General features: G+C 35.9%; 1 protein-coding gene across 1 annotated transcript in view; it reads right to left on the bottom strand.

The window, feature by feature from the left end:
* The window catches only part of XIRP2 (xin actin binding repeat containing 2), a 375,441-nt gene that overhangs the window by 18,975 nt on the left and 337,668 nt on the right, over positions 1-18,798 (bottom strand). The window contains exons 6-8 of the mRNA XM_042952574.1: positions 2,173-2,283; positions 1,455-1,527; positions 397-527 (exon numbers count right to left, since the gene is read on the bottom strand). Of these exons, the coding sequence (XP_042808508.1) occupies positions 397-527; positions 1,455-1,527; positions 2,173-2,283 (315 nt within the window). The remainder of the gene's footprint in view (positions 1-396; positions 528-1,454; positions 1,528-2,172; positions 2,284-18,798) is intronic.

The raw sequence follows: 18,798 nt of genomic DNA, 5'->3' as shown, positions 1-18,798 counted from the left end.
ATCTTGATTTTTCTTCCTCCTTTACTTAATATACTGTGCTGAGTAATCTGGAGGGATAACAGTAAAAGTCTTAAAGTACTTTTGAGAATTATTTTGTTTTCCTTGGAATTTTAAGCATAGTATCTGACATTTAAAATTGACTTTATTATTTTATCTAATGCTAGTTATTAAACTTTAGAGCATATATAATTTTTTCTTCCCTATTTTTTTTTAGTGAGAAAAGTTTTAACTCTACTGCTTTTCTCATGTAGAATAATATTCTCCTTATGGGGGGAAAAAAGTAATGGCTCCAGATTTAGTTGAAAAACCACATAAAACATTCAATAATTTGAAAATGCTATGCATTTACATCTGGTTTTACACTTAATATGTTTCCATATAGCGATATTGTTTTACCTTAATCTGCTTGGCTGGGGTCATCTCTTTCTCAGAATAAAGGACCTTTTCCTGGGCAGACTTTTCAAATTGCTCTTTTAAAAACTTTGTTGAAACCTTTGGAATCTCTTCATCCTCAGGTGTATCAATGACTGCAAACAGAAAAGAATACCAGGGATGTTTTGTAACTAATAAACATGATGTTTGAGAAGGAAGCTTCTCACAATATATGTTAAATGAAAAGGTTCAAGGTACAAATATATGCATATGGCACCATTTCATTATGTAAGTTAGTGTCAAGAAATATAGGGAGAACAATGGTGGTGGTTATCTCTAGACGAGAAGTCGTAATTGAAGGAACTGTTATTTTAATTGTATATATTTTTCAAGTTTTCTACAAGCATGTTTTACTTTCATGGTTAGGAAAAAATAATATAAGTTATAAAACAAGAAAAGCACACAAGAAGGACAGAAAAGGAATACCTGCTTCCTTTGCAAAACCAAAATAAAGCCAAAATACAGACAGACTCAAGTAATGATTGGGTCACAATTGGCTTAAATCTTCCCTTTTAGCTCTTCAAGGCAACAAAACTTCTCATTCCCCTTTTATGGGCAAGACAGCCTGTACCTGTCTTATGCAAACTCGTACAGATTTGTCTATAGTTTAATTTCATGTATGTAGGTTGAAAACTGAATTTAGAAGTGTTAAAATCTGTTATTAAAAGTAATACAATTTAGATAACATTTCTGTTCTTAGGGAACTTGATAAACATTAAGTTTTACTGTAGGTGCCCGAGGCAAAAAGCAATTCAGAGATGACTGGCGTATCACCTTCTAGGCTGTTAGGATGAATTCATAAGACTGATGGGCAGTGAACTATTTTAGAAGCTTATTGCATCTGTTACCATAGGCAGAACCTAATTATGTATAGAAATACTACTTTGTCTCCTTTGGGACTGTGAGTCATAGTTATTAAATGTACTTAGTGGGAGGGATTATGCTTTGGAAGTCCTCCATTCAAACCCAGACACATGAGTAGGAGAAAGGCATACTGGGGTCAAATAATACCAGATTCTCACCTGTTTCTTGAACACATTGATGGAACTGAGAAGCTTGGTTTATTTCTTCAGTGTGCTTTTCAAGATGAGAGGCCTGTGTTTAAAGATAATTTTAAATAAATAAATGTTTTTAAGAAGTCAGTTATTTTAGTACTGCATATATATTCTTCATTTCACAGTGATTTTCATTCAAGAGTCAGTGCACTTTGAGAGATGCTAACTAAACTTCTATCCCTTAATTAATTAATTTTTAATTTGAGAGAGAGGGAGAGAGAGCAAGCAGGGGGGAGGGACAGAGGAGAGAGAGGGAGGGAGGGAGGGAGGGAGGGAGAGAGAGAGAGAGAGAGAGAGAGAGAGAGAGAGAGAGAATATCTTAAGCAGGGTCACATTCAGCATGACCCCATGATCCTGGGAGCCAAAATCAAGAGTCAAATCTTGAGCCAAAATCAAGAGTCAGATGCTTAACCAACTGAACTACCCAGGTGCCCCTCTATCCCTTGTTTTAATGCATGGGCTCATGGTATAACAGAACATGTATAAATTAACAACTAAAGTGCACTTAAAATTTTAGCATGATCATTTTATTTTTCAAAGAACATCAGTGCCAAAATGGGGAAATAGATGCTGATGTATATTGGTATTAAATACATAAAGGACATTAAAAGCAATTGTTTACAATGAGGTTAGAATTTCCACACAGTTTTGGAAATGGGAAAGTATTGTGTTTCTAAGTAGTTACCATTTCTGTTTCAAGAACGTCACTTTTGTGTGCTTTGGAGGCTGCTTGTTCATTTCTTTCCATTTCCTGGCTGCTTCTTGAAATGTCCACTTGGCTGCTGTGGATCATCTCCTGAAAGGAAATGAATGAAGAAATACACCATGTTTTAATAAAAGTTTGAAAATGTTAACTTTTTTTTTTATTGATGCAATTTTAGTGACAGTCTTCTGAAAAAAATTAAAGTTCCTCAGTGTATTAGTTTTCTTGGCTACTGTTACAAATTATTACAAACTTAGTGATTGGTTTATAACGGCACAAACTTAATATATTTTACAGTTCTATAGGTCAGAATCCCTGAATGGATATCACTGGGGGTGGTGACAGGTGTTAGAAAGTATGCATTCCTTTCTGCAGGCTCTAGGGGAGAATCTATTCCCCTGCCTTTTGCAGTTTTAGATAGCGTGCTTATTTTCCTTGGCTCACGGCCCTGTTGCTCTATCAGGCTCAGGGTTTCTCACACTTTCATTCCTGATTCTCTCTTCCAATCCCCTGTTCCACCTTGTGATTACATTGAGCCAATTTGGGTAATCCAGGACTCTCTCCCTGTCAAAAGGTCAGCTGATTAGCAGCTGTAATTTTATTTGCAAGCTTAATTCTCCTTTGCCATGTAACTTAATATATTCACAGATTCTGCAGATTAGGACATGGGTATCTTCAAGAGCCATTATTCTGCTTACTGCCCTTAGTAAGCTATAATATGAGAAAGATGAACCTCAAAACGAAAATGCAAATCCTTATGGAAAACAAATGTATTTTGTTGTTTATCAGCCAACTTTTCAGAAAGACTTTTCAGCCAAACTTTTTACAGAAAGACATTCTAGTCTCCAAGTTTGTCATCTAGTTTGATGACACATCCAGAGTTCAAATGAAGAATATAACCATTAAATGTAACCAACATAAACAGACCATATTATGCTAGTATGTATGTCTCTCTCCATGCATGGGGCAATTTTTGATTTTGGTTAAGTTATCACAGGTGACCCTGGCTGAATCGGATACTTTGATGCTCCTATTAATTTTGGTGATTCAGCCCTGTTGTTACTATAGAATGTGATCTGACATAAGTATATGATTGATTGATTGACATGATGAGTCATTTGGCATATTGCTAAAAATCTTAACTTCAAAAAATAAGGATTTGAAGAGATTCTAAGAACACATGAATTTGAACTTGTTTGAAGTTGGAAGTTCACTTTTATCTTGATATCTACATGACCATCAAATACTGTTTTTGAGGTCTAATTTTTAAAAATTTGTCTTTGTAGAAAATAGTCAGGTGAGCCAAGGTCCATTATTATTCATCAAATATCAGCACTAATTTTTTTTACACAAAGTTAAATAGTTTTGAGCAGTCAAATTCTAATCCTTTAGACTAAAAATAAGTTTATAATTAATGAGAACTTAACTTGTTTCTTTTGTTTTTGTTTTTTTGCTAGTGGACTTTTTCCCTCTAAGGGTATTTGGTATACAGGGTAAACGTTCTGATTAACAAAGCAGCAATCAGACATCTCCCTAGAGATACATAGCATGATCCAATCTTATTTTACTTTTCTAGGAAGGAGAATTAAGAAAAAAAGTTTGGATATTCTTAAGGAAAGTTTACTTAATGAATGAATGACTAAAATCACAAAATTCTATTAACAAATTGATTTCATTCAACACTCTATTTGCCAGAGAATGTCCTAGAAATGAGATGGAACAACAAACAAATCATGTACTTTACTTTCTCAAGAGGGAGTATAGAAAATAAATAATCCATATCCTTTCCTTTAAGTTCAAATAATCAAAATTTGATTTAATAGGAAGCTTTGCATAATTAAGTTTTATTTAAGGAGATCAATAACACTGGGCTGTAGGGAACAATAACAATCATTGAAGGCTGCAAAGAGAAAAAATGCATGGTCTTTCCATGATCATTGTTTACAACTGTGACAAGCGTTTCCATCTATGAAGATATAATGGAAATATTCTTTTTTTAAGTTTATTGATTTATTTTGAGAGAGGGAGGGAGAGAGAGAGAAAGCAGGATAGGGGGAGATAGAGAATCCCAAGCATGCACTTCACTGTCAATGCAGAGCCCAATGTGGGGCTTGAACTCACAAACGGCAAGATTATGACCTGAGCTGAAGTTGGACGCTTAGCCAACTGAGCCATCCAGGTGCCCCTAAAGGAAATATTCTATGGCTTTCTTATGATACAGATTAAACAGACAATGAAAAAGCAAAGGACAGTGGGAACCTGAACAGTACCAAGATCCTTACTGAAGGGCACCATGATCCATTACTATAGAATCATGTCTCTGCTTAGTTCCAGGTGAGAAGCTACGGACCAGAGACATGCTTATTGGTGTTTTAAAATTGGAATTAGTTAATACCTACAAAAATCAAAATTTCTGCCTGCTTTTGAAAACTTTGAAGATCCAGCAACACTGGGTTCACATTTCAACATGGGAGTTACTTGCTGGAACAAAGTAAGTAGTGGTCAACCTTTTTAGTTGGGACATGTACTTTTGAGTTGGTCACTGTTCACATTATTCACTAATAAGTGACACCAAGTTGACATTAAAACAAGAACAACAACAACAACAACAAGAACAACAACAACAACGACAACCCTGCCTGGAACCTATAGAAATTTTAGCTTCTTATACTTGCTGCTAATCATCAGGTTGAATGAGTAGAGTTGGTGATTTGAATCTGTATGTTAAGACAAATGCAAGCACTGGGAGTAAAAAACAGTAAATAAATGTAATTTTGAAATATTTTGAAAGTTACCATTTTCTGGGCACTTTATACTTAATGTGTATCTACTTGAGCAAAAACAATCCATGCCTATCATATCTAAGTATGTTTTCTTGTAGGAGATGACACAACATAAAGAGTACAAGGGTACATAAATTTTGTTTAGAGCTGGAAGTTTCTACTTATGTGCTATTACTAAATAGAACTGTAATTGCTACATTAGTTTGGTATGTTACTGTCCATATATCAATTTTACTGCCCCCAGGTTGCTATAATTTATATCCAATCTATCTTAAAATATGCCAAGATTTTATTTCTATCATTACTGTGTTTCATATTTTGCAGCTAGTTAAGTTTGGATTTTAAATATGCCTTCCATTCTTCTCAGTTGCTGTGTCTACAAAGTACAGGGTTAGGTAAAATGATGGGTCATCATGATGCTCAGGAGAAATCAAATTACACAAATAAAGTGTAATAAAGAATTCTGGCAAGAACACCATACATAAATTCACACAAAACAATTAATAAAATTTGTTCCTGAATATTAAATTCAAATATAGCTCAGGCTGCAAGAGACAAAAATGCAGTTGTTCACAGATGGATTAACCAGGAATCAGAAATGGGGACTTTGTACTAACTCCCTCCTCTACTGGGTATGTCATAATATTGGGTAAGTCACTAAATTACACTTAATTTTTTTTCATTTCATCCCTCCATTTATAGAAAAAGGAATGATACATGTCTTCTAATACTGGAATCTAAAGAAGAGAATGTGGCACAACCACAAAATAATATGATGTTTGCATAGCTCATACCAATCTGATGTTGGCTCACATATTAGACAAGTATCTTACAAAAAGCTACCCTTGATATATATACTTCTTCTAAGGAGATTTCTCCAGCACAGGAAAGACATCACATCCTGCCTACCCAACTTACTATCATTATAGGAAAAAACGTCGTACATTTGTACCAATAAAAATTCAAACTCAGGAGCCTGGGTGGCTCAGGCAGTTAAGCCTCTGACTTCGGCTCAGGTCATGATCTTATGGCTCATGGGTTTGAGTTGCATGTTGGGCTCTATGCTGACAGCTCAGAGCCTAGAGGCTGCTTCAGGTTCTGTCTCCCTGTCTCTCTGCCCCTCCCCTGCTGTGCTCCCTCTCTCAAAAATAAATACACATTTAAAAAGATTTAAAAATTCAAACTCATTCTAGCGCAATGAGTAAAGAAAGAGTAGGACCAACTTTTTTATGGTGACTCATTATTATTGTGACTTTTAGGAGTATACTCAATAAAACAAAATGTGATGAAAGTTTGGCAAAATAGTGCATAGTAACTGCCTCACTATGGTGGGGAAAAAAAGTTCATGCTCAATGCCAATAATTTAGCTATTTTACCCACCACTAATCTCATTTTTAATAACTCTAGAAATAGTTATGATGTTTTAATGCTATTTGTATCTTTGTCAAACAGACATAATACCAAAAATGTGCTATTTATGTTAGCAAAAATGTCAATGGATTCAAGGTTTGAAAGAATAATCAGTTCTTCCTTTTAAGTGATGAGCATAACAATTTCTAGTTGATATATTTTGTTTCTCTAGATTTGGATATATTCAAATTCAGATGTGTTTCTTCTGCCATGAGTTTTTCTTCTTTTTATAAAAATTTGCTTTAAAAATTTACAATATAAAATTTGATTTCCCTAGGGTTTGAGCTTCAGGTTAAGGCTTTTCTACATTCACTATACAGTTTTGAAATCACGACTCAAAAATTATTTTCTGTTTGAAAACTTCTACAGAGAGTTACGTATTCCTGCTTCTTTTTTTTGTTGTATTTCCATCCTCTCTGTAGATATCTTTATTATCTGCCTATCACATTTTATAGCCATTATTTTATAATATGAATCTCTCCTTTAACTAAACCCCTGTATCCTCGAATCTCAATGTTTAGCATCTGGCAGACAGTAGATGATCCCTCCCCCCTTGCCCTGAAATATCAAGGAGTAAGTGCATAGGCAAATAGTCATATTTTTTTCCAAGAGTGTGAAAATTTTATAATTTTAAATCTAGTTTAAAAATTGAGATTCTAAACTTTTTCCACATAATCCTCTGATTTTATTTTTTAGTATTTTGGCTGACAGTCTTTGATACTGAACATTTCATAATTGGTGGAATTACTGAAGCTGATGTGTATAACAATAACATGTCAATCACTTTACAAAGTGTTCTCAGAAAGAGGCCCCTTGGTAACACTGCAAGTGATCCGAACATTTATGGATGAACATGGCAGTGCTGTGATGCCATAAGGAGTATTTGGCATCTTAGGAGGAGAAGCCTATACCAAGAAAACAAAGAATGCATAAAGGCAACAAACATACAGAAAGGGAAAGAACCTTTAAAAACAGAAAAATATATTCTCAGATAGCCTTTTTATAAAATGATCTTCATGGTGCTAAATAGACTAGTTTGTATGTATGTATGTATGTATGTATGTATGTATGTATGGACGGATGTATTTATTTTTAGTGAATTAGTATTCACTGTGTTGATGAAATTGAAGTGTTGTCAGGCATCATCTAGAAACAGAATACATTGAGCAGAATTACTATGACATGAAGAAAGCAAGCTGAGATATTTATGATCAATGAAAGACAATACTTTATCCTAATGCAAAATATTAAAAAAATCTTTTAAGATAAGGTAGTGACTTTTTCCTTGGAAATCATTGCATCCCTAAGCATGTTTGATTTTATATAGGTTCACCTATGCATTTATTCAACTAACAGCCCTTGAGTACCAATGATCTCCATCACATTGTGCTAGGCATTGTCAGCATTGTTTTAATAAAAGTTTCTATAATTATATCTCAATGTACTTAAATGTCTATCAATCATCTATCCATCTATCGCTGTATCTGTACAATATATAAAAATATATTCATATATTAGAGTAAAAAGTCTCAGCTTGAAATTCTCTTGAGGCAAGGTTTGTAATATATACAGGTGCATGAATTATGTAGTTTTATTACACAAATATCTGGGAGAAGTATTATCATTCAATTAATTTCACCTTTTTTTCACTGAAAATAATTATGCTTTTGTCTTATTTAGCTACCAGGAGCAAAACCTAACTTTTTAAATAAAAAAACACTTAAAAGTAGAAATATTTGACTTCAAAAAGAGGTTTCTGAATAAGCAATGCCAGCTTTGACTGCAAGAACTCTGACTGCCTCTTCTTTCCAAAAATATTATTTATAGGGCCATATTCCTGTTTCCAAAAATGCTGAAGATTCATAAAAAGAACATATAAAAGATACACTCTCAACTGGGCCATCAAACATATTTGTTATATAAATAACAGTATTTATTTGACAAACTCAAAAAGCAGGATACATATAAACATTCAATTTACTGTAAAGGATGCCCTCTAGAAGTTTTATGTAGATGTATGTTAAAGATATATGTACGTATACAATATTTCAGATCAACATAGACATAAAGCATCTTAAAACCAAAGAAGCACTAGGATATAAATAAACACAAAAGTATGATAAAAGAGGCTAAATCTTAGAGTCTCAAGGAACAATGAAATTATAAATAAAAAAACTTGCAAAAAGAATGAAAATATTTTAGAGAAAAAAGAAAACCAGAGGTTACATGTATCTGTTAATTAATGCAAACCAAAATAAAGAAACAGAAGAATTCTACCTCTTCACTACCAACCCTCCCTCAACAATATCCAAGAGATTTATAAGCCCTGCCAATTCTATGTTTAATGATCTCTTGAGTCCATGCCCCCTTTAGCCTAAACTTTTGACCCACTTAAGTTCCTTATATTTAATCTATTTCAGTAGTCTCCCAACTTTTCTTCTTCCATCTAAACTTGACCCCCTTTATTTCAGTCTTAGTTAGCCAGAAACATCTTTCATCAGTGCATATCTATTCATTTTACTCTCCTATTTAAGTTTCTTCAATGGCTCTTGATTGTCTTAGAAAAATGTAACAGTTCTTTAACATAACTTAGAATTTCTTTATTATCTGGGCTTCGCCTGCATCTCCAACTTCACGCCTCAGTTATGCCTCACTGTATTCACAAATATATCATACTCTTTTTACCTTTTGTGTAAGATCTTCCTTTTGCCTAGAATGCAATTCTATATTCATGAAAAAATTATTTCAAATCTCAGCAGGAGCATTCTCTGTTCTCACATGTCCTCCTTGACCATCTTTCATTCAGAGTAATTTCTGTCACCTCCTGTGTCCCAACAAACCTCATTTATATTTTCTATCACAGAATAATTGCACTTTAATTTTTGTTATATGTCTATTTCTCTGATATAGTGAGCTCCTTGAGGGCAAAATAATATACTCATCATTGAATTTTTGTGCCTGACATATGGTGGGTGCTTAATGACTATGAGCTGAATAAAACATATATATATACACACACACACACACACACACACACACACACACACACACACACACACGGCACAGACTCCAGAGTCATTCTTCTTGAGTTAGGACCATGTCTGCTCACTTTCTTTGGGCAAGTTAGTTAGATCTTCAGTGGGTCCATTTCTTGTCCTCTTCCCCCTACCCCCAAATACAAAGGACTAATAAGGGAATAATAACAGTGCCTGTCTCATAAGGTTATTGTGAGGAGGAAGTAGGTTAATATATGTGAACACCTGGCTCATGAGTGCTCCATTAGTGTGTGCCATATTTACCTAACAGACATTCATTGAACACTTACTTTGTGTCAGCTATTTACACAGTAAACAAGGCAAAAAAAAAAGTATGGGATGAAAGTAGATTGTCTATGGCTTTTCTGTGAATTTTACCATCGAACTTCACCATGAATTTTCATTACAGAACAAAGCCCAGAAACTAAAGAAGAAACAAGTTCTAATACATACGTTTGGTTTTTTTTTCCCCACCAGAGAAATAGTGGATTTGGGTGGTTTATTAAAAGAGAGATAAGCAAAAAGTGCCTGTGCATATTATGACTCTGCCAAATGATTCTGGCTGCTAGGACATGGAAATACTCTACAGAGACATGGCCAGAGACTGCCTTTGTGATCACCTATTCAGTTTTTCTATGGTTCATCTTCATGAACTGATAGCCAGTGAAGAGTCAGTTCATAGTGATTTCATTACAATTACTCATTTCTTACTACACTTAACTCTTTCCTAAAAGTCCTGTTGTATGACTCTCATGTAGACAATAAATTAAGAAATGTTAATATTTGTAGATTACATATCTTTTCATCTCATCACAACTCTCAGTTTCAACCATCAGAGTCTGACTGATTGAAACAGGAAAGGTAATTTGGTAAAGAGACATTGGGTAGCAGAAGTGGGGAGTGGAATTTATAGAATTTCCAAGATATCCAAAAATAAGACTTGGAGATTTTATAGATGGTAACAGAGCTGAGTAATGCTGCAGAACCGTCTGGTGAATGCACCCATGCTGCTGACACTGAACACCAGACACGTTCATTGCCAAAGCTATCAATACTATATAATGGATGCTGCTTCTAGAATAGTTATTTCTTGAAATTGGATGTAGCTGATCTCCTGCCACCAGCCATAATTAAAATTAATTCCAACACAGTCCCTGTTTCTGATGTCATTTCATTACTTCTTTATGCAAAGTCTCAGCTGGAGTATCTGATTGGTGCAGTCTACTTCATACGTCCCAGAATCTGGCAAGTCTAGGAGAATAAGTGTATGGTATTTGCAGCTTCTCTAGTGGAGGCCCCTTCTGCCTCATTGGGTAGAGGAGTTCCCAAGTATAGAAGGAATTTCAGATGTCAAAAAGAATGATAAGTGCCCATTACCTCTGCTAAAAAAGGTATTATTTATGAACACTGAGGTCTTCTTAACCAAATGTAAACCAGTTAAAAACACAAGTATAGGTATTTACTTTTGACAACAGATAACACAGAAAACACTATTTATGTCTTATAATGGAATAGAATTGGGCCTGTTTCTTGGCAATGTATGTTCCATATGACATTACAAGTACATGTAGGATGACTTTGAGACAGTACAATTTGCCTGCTAAGAGGTCATAAAGAGTTCATGGTATACAAACCTGCCTCCTTCTTTTACTATCTCTCTGAGTCTCTATGGCCATCAGTCTTGTTCATTGGGAGTAATGACATTTCAAATTTTTATGTAAATTCCAAATAAAAGGAAGAAGCCCAATAAAACAGATTTGGCTCTGATGCAAGCATTTCTGTTTGCATTTCTGTGCAAACAAAGCAGTGTAATTCTTATTTTTTTAAATGTTTATTTATTTTGAAAGAGATAGAGAGAGAGAGAGAGAGAGAGCAAAAGTGGGGGAGGGGCAGAGAGAGAGAGAGAGAGAGAGAGAGAGAGAGAAAGAGAGAATCCTAAGCAGGCTCTGCCTGACATGGGGCTTCACTTTCAAGACAAAATCCAGAGTTGGACACTAACTAACGGAGCTACCCAGGTGCCCCAAAGTCGGTTAATTATTAATTATGGTTACAAATGAATTATTCTGATCATTTGGGTTTTCTTCAAAATAAGGAAAAATGGGGAAAAATAAAAGGATAACTAGTTGCAATTTCACTGGTAAATATATCTACTAGCAATATGGGGAATGGAAAGAGATTGAAGTGGCAGATAGGAATATTACATTATGGCTGGTGTTTGTCATCAATTCAAGTGACAAATCAGGTAAATAAGTCATAACTAATTTCAGACTCACTTAGAAGCCTCATTTGTAGTCTGCTTGGACAGAGAGTGGGGAACCACGGTAGGAGATAGATATGAAGGGCTACCATTGATTGAGTGTTGTACACAAAGGAAATGTGCAAGGCTCTTCACACTTGTATAATGTCTAAGTCATTTAAAATTCTACCATTCCTAATTCTACATGATGATTACACATGAATGTAATAAAAGAGATTGAAGGAAGAACGCTACGCAAAATTTTAAAGACAATAAACATATACCATGAATATAGTGTTTTTGTAAGAATTTCATCAGCCAGCTATTTTGAACCAATGTTTTTAACACCTAAAAGCAGTAAGTGATGTATTCAACTCGCTTATATTATGTGCTTAGAGTGCGTTTGAAGTAGGGATAAGAAGAAAGGAGAGGCATTATCTTCAACCAGTTAACTATGCTGAAGAACTGCACAATTCTGAGATGCCTTCAAAGAATCCAAAAAATAATCAACTGCAGTAATTTGTATTGTGCATTAATTCTTAAAAAAAAAACCACTGGGTCTTTCACTAAAATATACTTCCTTTTCGCTACTATAGCAGGTAACTACACATTTTCCTTTCTTTTAGGGTTGGTGATTCAGTGAACCATCTTTTCTATTAGTATAATGTTGGTCATCAAGTGCCAAGACTCAACAAATAAAAAAATCAATGCCAGAAGTTTGAGGGGTCTCAAAATTGAAAAGAGGTTCTTATTAAAAAGGACCACAGACTATTTGCTTTAAGTATATGCTTAAGTAGTTTCATTTTACATAAAAAATATCAACAACTAATAAAAATTGAGCCACTTAACTCCTATAGATTTATAGAAAAAAAATCGGATGAAATGAAATTTAAGGACATACTCTTTGATCTGTAATGGATTTCCTCCCAATTAAACTTATCAATACCAGTGCACTGCAAAGGACAGAAAACCTAGCCACTTGCTGGAGGCTCATAACTGCAGATTAGGTTTGTTCTATAAGGATGGATCAGGGCAGATGAGACGCAAACAGTCATTGATAAAAAGGAATGACAGGTCTTTAAAACATTTCAAGTATAGTGGTCTATGAAATACTGGAAGATAAATACTTGACCACATATCTCAAGATTATAAGAAGAGAGATTATACTGAGTGTAAGTGCCAAACACAGAGCCGTGATTATTAAATGATTTAACGAGCATTTTGTGAGAAATGATACTGTGTCTCACCACTCTTTAGAGGAACAAATCAACATACTTACATTTGGTTCTAATATAGAAAAAGTTGTTTTGTGTGTGTCTATAAGTTTCTCATGGATAACTTTTTTACACTCCCTCCTCCCCACAAATTATTGCTACTTTTCTTTGTCTATTTTCTCTACTCAGATGGTATACTTTGTCAATATCATAATTCCCTCCACAGTAATGAAAAAGGCCCAGAAAAATAAGGACGTTGGAGGAAAAGGAGTTGAGGGGAAAAAAGGGAAAATTCCTGTGTTTGATCCTCCAAAAGAAAAAAACAAAGACAATATAATTTTGGGGGACTGTTGTTACTTTTAGAATAATAGCACAAAATATTTATGATAAAGTCCCACAAACTGAACCCCAGCCTAAAGTACTGACTTCATCAAAGTTCCTCCAAATCTCCCCCAAATATTTCTAAACATCGTGTGATATGATGAATTTTAGTATTCAATTTTTCCAATTTGTACTCTGAAGACAATGAATTTCAAAAGCTGTAGCAGGATAATGTCTTTAGCACTCCTGGTATTTCCACCAGGGTAAAGAAGATAGTTTGAGCGCTTGGCTCCCCCTGTTGGTATCAATCTGGTGGCTGGTATATAATGCGCCCTGTCCTCCTGGTTGGGTCAGAAATGAAGTAGCCTCAGCTGATTCCTAAAGAGATGCATCCATGGTAGATGACTATGGACAGAGAGGGATAAAGAATAAGCACACAAAAAAAGGCTGTTAGAATAAGATGTAATCTTACTCCAAGTGCTGTGATCTTGAGATCTTCATGGAAGCTAGAAAAAATAAATTTCCCAAGCAATATCCCAGATAGTACCTCTGCAAGAGCATGGTACTCAGAACAGAATGTTTTAATGTCTCTTCCTTTTCTCAGGCTTGTATTTTCCCAGGTTTTTTTTTTTTTTTGGTGGGGGTTATGATAATTTGTAATTTTCAAACTAATAAATGAACATGCAAAAGAATAGACAAGCTTGACTCAATCTAATCACTTTCAAAGATTCATGAGGATGGGTTTATTTTGAGAAATATTAGACCCAGAAGTAGAAAGAGCTAATAATACCTTATGTCAAGTGCTTACAGAAAGCACCCATTTTCATACAAGTGACTATGTGGAAAAAACATTTTGCAGCTTCTACAAAGTTCTACAAGCATGATGGTTCTATAATGTTAAAGGTTTCTTTTGTTATAATTTTCCTTGCTCCTCAAAAAATAGCAAAATCTATGAACTTAAAATTCTGTAGCTTGCCATTCTAACAATTTAAAAATAAAGCAAATTTAACTAGTACAATATATTGTTTCTATATTTGAGAATTCTGTTAAGTGTAATTATACAAAGAGTACATTTCTATTTTTAAACTAATATGAGACTTCAAATTGAAGGAGGGGCCACATAACTGCATTCCTTCTTCCATCTTTCCCTCCCTGTCCACCACCTCCCATACAAGACAACATAAAATTCCTCTGTGTCAACATGTCTGTGTTTTACATCTTCATCAACATCACATACTTTTGGGGATCACTGGGAACATGAAACTCTGGGCTGTGATTTTGTGTTTTGTGGGCAAGGGGCCAGGTGACACTCCCTCAACAACCCTGGGCCCCTAGATAAGAACAATACCACTCCTTTTCCCTAAAGCAATCCCAATTCATTTTACTTGAAAGGAGTGAAGGGTGTATCTGTAAGTGCACTTGTCTTCTGCAAATGAAATTGAAAATGGGTTCTATAAGAAAAAATAGCTTTACAGAAACAGAAAACCCACAGAACCATTAAGAAGAAGAGGAGCTGTGGAAATGGTACTCCAATAATAGGGGTAAACACTGCTCCTACAAATTCTATTTTGGAGAATGAGTAAGATGAATTGTAGAAAGAAAAGCAACCAAGTCAGGATTTTTTTAAAGCACTTGAATCTGTGCTTGCAACTCAGTCTTACTTATGGGTTTTTTTACTCACCACTGAGGCTCTGACAGCCTGAGAAGTAGTGCCAGGGCCCCCTCCGTATGATAAAATTGCTAAACCCCTCCACGTCGCCAGGGGGATTAGCTCATTTAGTTATTAACAGCGTAATAAAGGATCCCAGGCTGAATGCACGCACTGGACAGATGTGCTATTTCACCAAGAAGACAGTTTCCACAAAGGACCCAGGCAAACATTTTGCCAATGTCTTCACAGTGTGGGATTAGAATGAGCTTCCCTTTATAATGATGCATTTCCGTGTCCTGCAATACTGCCACAGGGGAGGGAGAAGTGAATCCCTCTCTGTGCTACAAGGAGAACTCATAGACCAACAGATTCTGCAGAAAGAGGCTGAAATTGGAAGTTGCAAAGGGACCATGACTAAGACTTTATGGTCATGCCTCAGCACAGTTAGCAATTGCCATCAACTTCATTTGGGGACAGCAGAGGTTGAGAGTTATAGTTTGTGGCTCCAAAGTAATGCAATTCATGTCAGTAGATCACAAACAATAGTCTTATTGTACTTTATGGGCACTCCTTGTGTCTTCAGGAAAGAACACACATTGGTTTAGTTTTGTAAGGAGCCAAACTGACTATGAGTAGGTTCACTGCATTATTTAACACAGTTTATCACTTTATAATTAAATCCTGTGTCTTTCAGAAAATAATATTTGTATAGAAATAGCGAAGGCACAAACTGAAGAGATATTAGGTGTACAGATTGCGTATAATCCTGTAAAATTAAAATTCTCTGATAAAAGATGACAGTAATGAGTTAAGTCTCAGTTTTAATTAATTATTGGTACATTAATGTGGTGTAAGCTAATAAATTCATTTTATTTTAAAAGTTTTGATATATCTTTCCATAGTTCATTTATATCATTAAATTATTTAGGTTATTTTAAATATTCAAATATATCTTTGTATATACACAAATAATGGCATTTCAATATTGTCTGCCATTAACGAAGGAGCTAATGGGACTTGGCAGTATGAGTAAATTGGTTGTTTGGCTGACATTTATTATATTCACCATGATTTCCTTCAGCCCTTGCTTTCTCTGTTCTCCACAGTCCCTGCTCTGTTCTTTGACTTGAGCTGTAGGCATCTCAAGAGAAATGTCAATATAAATAGGAGGGTCCTGCTATCAGATTGCAGAAGAGTGAGGTGGGCAGAGAAGAAGCCTCCGATGAGAAACAAAGAGGGGAGTAGTCATCTCTAGGATAACAAATCCTGGCCCAGGTTTGTACTACCATGTTCTTTGCTGCACATCAGATTCACCCAGGGTGGGTGGGTGTGCCTGGGTGGCTCAGTCAATTAAGCATTTGACTCTTGGTTTCAGCTCAGGTGATGATCTCATGGTTCATGAGTTTGAGCTCCACATCAGGCTCCGTGCTGACAGTGCAGAGCCTGACTGGGATTCTCTCTCTCATCTTTCTCTCTGCCCCTTCCGTGCTCTTTCTCTTTCTCTCTCTCTCTCTTTCAAAATAAATAAAATTAAAAAAAAAAAAAAAGAAAGAATCACTTTTAGAACTATACCATTCCCTGATCCCTGACCACACACCAGAACAATTTAATCAGAATTACCTGGGCTGCCTGGGGAGTTCCAGTGTACTAACCTTACTGAGGTGACTTAGGTAACCTGAGTTCCCTCAGAGGTTCCATGGCCCAGCCTAATAGCGAGAATGATGTGATTCTAAATCCTTATCTAGTCAGAGAAGAGGTAGGAGGAAACAAGGGCTCTGAAAAGATGCCCTGCTTCTGGTTCTGGGTGATGTAGAAACCAGTAGACAGAGGACTCATTGAAACCCACCACCACTACATCCCTGTTCCCCCAAAGAGGGAAGCCGGGGATAGTAGCAGCTTCATAAGGAGTGTGGGATGCTCTTCTGGACAAGTCACGCTCATATAGGCCTTATGGAAGCAGGGTTGGTTGGAGCCTGTAGGAAAAGCCTTTATTTCTTTCATCCTGAGAAATACAAATTCTTCTGGAGTTTAGTTTGTGTTTTTGCTTTTGTTTTCATTAGAGTTGGTGCAAGCAGTACTCACTGCAGTTAATTTACTTTGCAACTTGAGCAAGGAATTTTTTTTTTACAAAATATAATTCTTTTTTCTTCGATTTCTGAGGAAAAAACAATGGGATTCCCCCAAGACATGGGTAGGAAGAGAAGAGACGCAGATGGAGACGGAGTTAATGGGAAGGCCACCAGTGGCAAGGTGGCAAGGCAGCAGAGGCCAGGGCACAGGTGCGAAAAGCAGTAATAAAACGGGCAATCTTGAGCATAACAGAGAGGGTTTTGAATGCAAAAGTAGAGGTAAAAAAATCCATTTATGAAGTATGCATTCCAAACCCACAAGTGGATCAGAGATTGAATTTCTACTTCTTGCTGAATTGAAAAGGAAACTGAGTAATTAGTGTAGAGCAAAGCTGGTTTGCTGTATGGTGTCAGGAATTGGAATGTTTTGGTTAATAAAGTACTCCAGTGAACTGAATTCTGCATAAACCAGCTTGTGCAGGTCTGGCTGCTAGTGGGTTACAGACCTCACTTGGTTGAGGCCCTTATTTTATTGTTTGCTTTATTTAGCAAACACTCAGTCTTCTGATTCTGAGTCAGCATTCAAAAATTAATCTCATTGTGTTCTTTTCATTATCAAAGCTCACTCAGCACTAGGCCCTGAGAAAGAGTTGTAGAAGATAGTTTAAATGGTTTGCCTGTGGGAAATTTCTGTGTATTGGTTGGCCTATTTGGAGAAAGGTCAGGATGATTCCCTGGCTGGTGTCAAAGGGAAAGAAACAGTTTTCTGGCAAATAGGAGCCCTTATTTCTTAGTATTTGTAGATCTTAGCACTGTATCGTGAAACAAACAAACAAACAAACAACTACTTGCTATACTTCCTTCATTCAGACAATTGGAGGAGTGTTTCAAGTGCACAAACCAGAAAATGTCACACAGTAGGCTCCACCCCTTCCAAACATTTCCCTCTCCCTTCCACACATTAGCTAGAACAAGCTGAGAAATCACAGCCCTCGTGGAAGCAGAACAACTCAACACGGCCCCCACTCTTTCTCCTTTCCTCATTTATTCAAGCAGGATATTCTTTTTGTTTGTTTGTTTTTCCCGATTCAATTCGTATATTAATTATATTTTCCTCTCAGTACATCGTGTCACAATACCGCGAATAAAGCAGTCTTCCAAAGCAAATGTTATGTTCTTCATTTGCTCCCATTTGAAACACAGGCTTTATTCATAATGGCAACCCAGGCTGCAGCGGACCTGTGCAACATACGCTCTACACATACTCCTCTCCTCGCTCTCCCGGACATCCCCTCCTCTTGTCGTTTCCTATAGTGGGGGTTAAGCACTTTTCCTCAAAAGGAGACCTGCTATTACAATTTTTAAAATATGCACTAAAGTTACTGACTACTCCAGAGCAACATATGCCCAAAGCATTCAGAGGGATGTTAATTTTAAACTAATCTTTAATTACTATTAATGAGCTCCTGGGAAATGATTCTGTCTCCAAGGGCCAAATAACTGAAGGAAAAAAAAAAAAAAGCTGAGGCGTGTGAGGTGTGAGGCAAAGAACAATGTCATTCTCCTTTGTCTCTTTACATGCACATAAAATGTTTACGAATCATATTCTCCTTTGAGAATAATTACCACTTGATTATGCTTTCTGGGCTTTAGTGGCAATACTGCTGATGATAATAGCTGATGTTTATTGAACGATTCATATATGCCAGACATTTTAGGAAGGATTTTACAAGGACCAACTTATTTTATTCTTAAAACACACCTGTTACTTCATCCTCATTTTATAGAAGAGATCAGATGTCTAACTCTGAGGATGATAACGTGGGCTGTCTGGCTCTAGAACCAGCAGGCTGAAGCATTACTCAAGCTTTCTCAGTTTAAGTGAGATT

Source organism: Panthera leo, chromosome C1 (assembly GCF_018350215.1).
Source record: "Panthera leo isolate Ple1 chromosome C1, P.leo_Ple1_pat1.1, whole genome shotgun sequence".
Classification (NCBI taxonomy): Eukaryota; Metazoa; Chordata; class Mammalia; order Carnivora; family Felidae; genus Panthera; species Panthera leo.
Note: the sequence above shows the minus strand (reverse complement) of the source record. Positions and strands in the feature narration are given on the sequence as shown.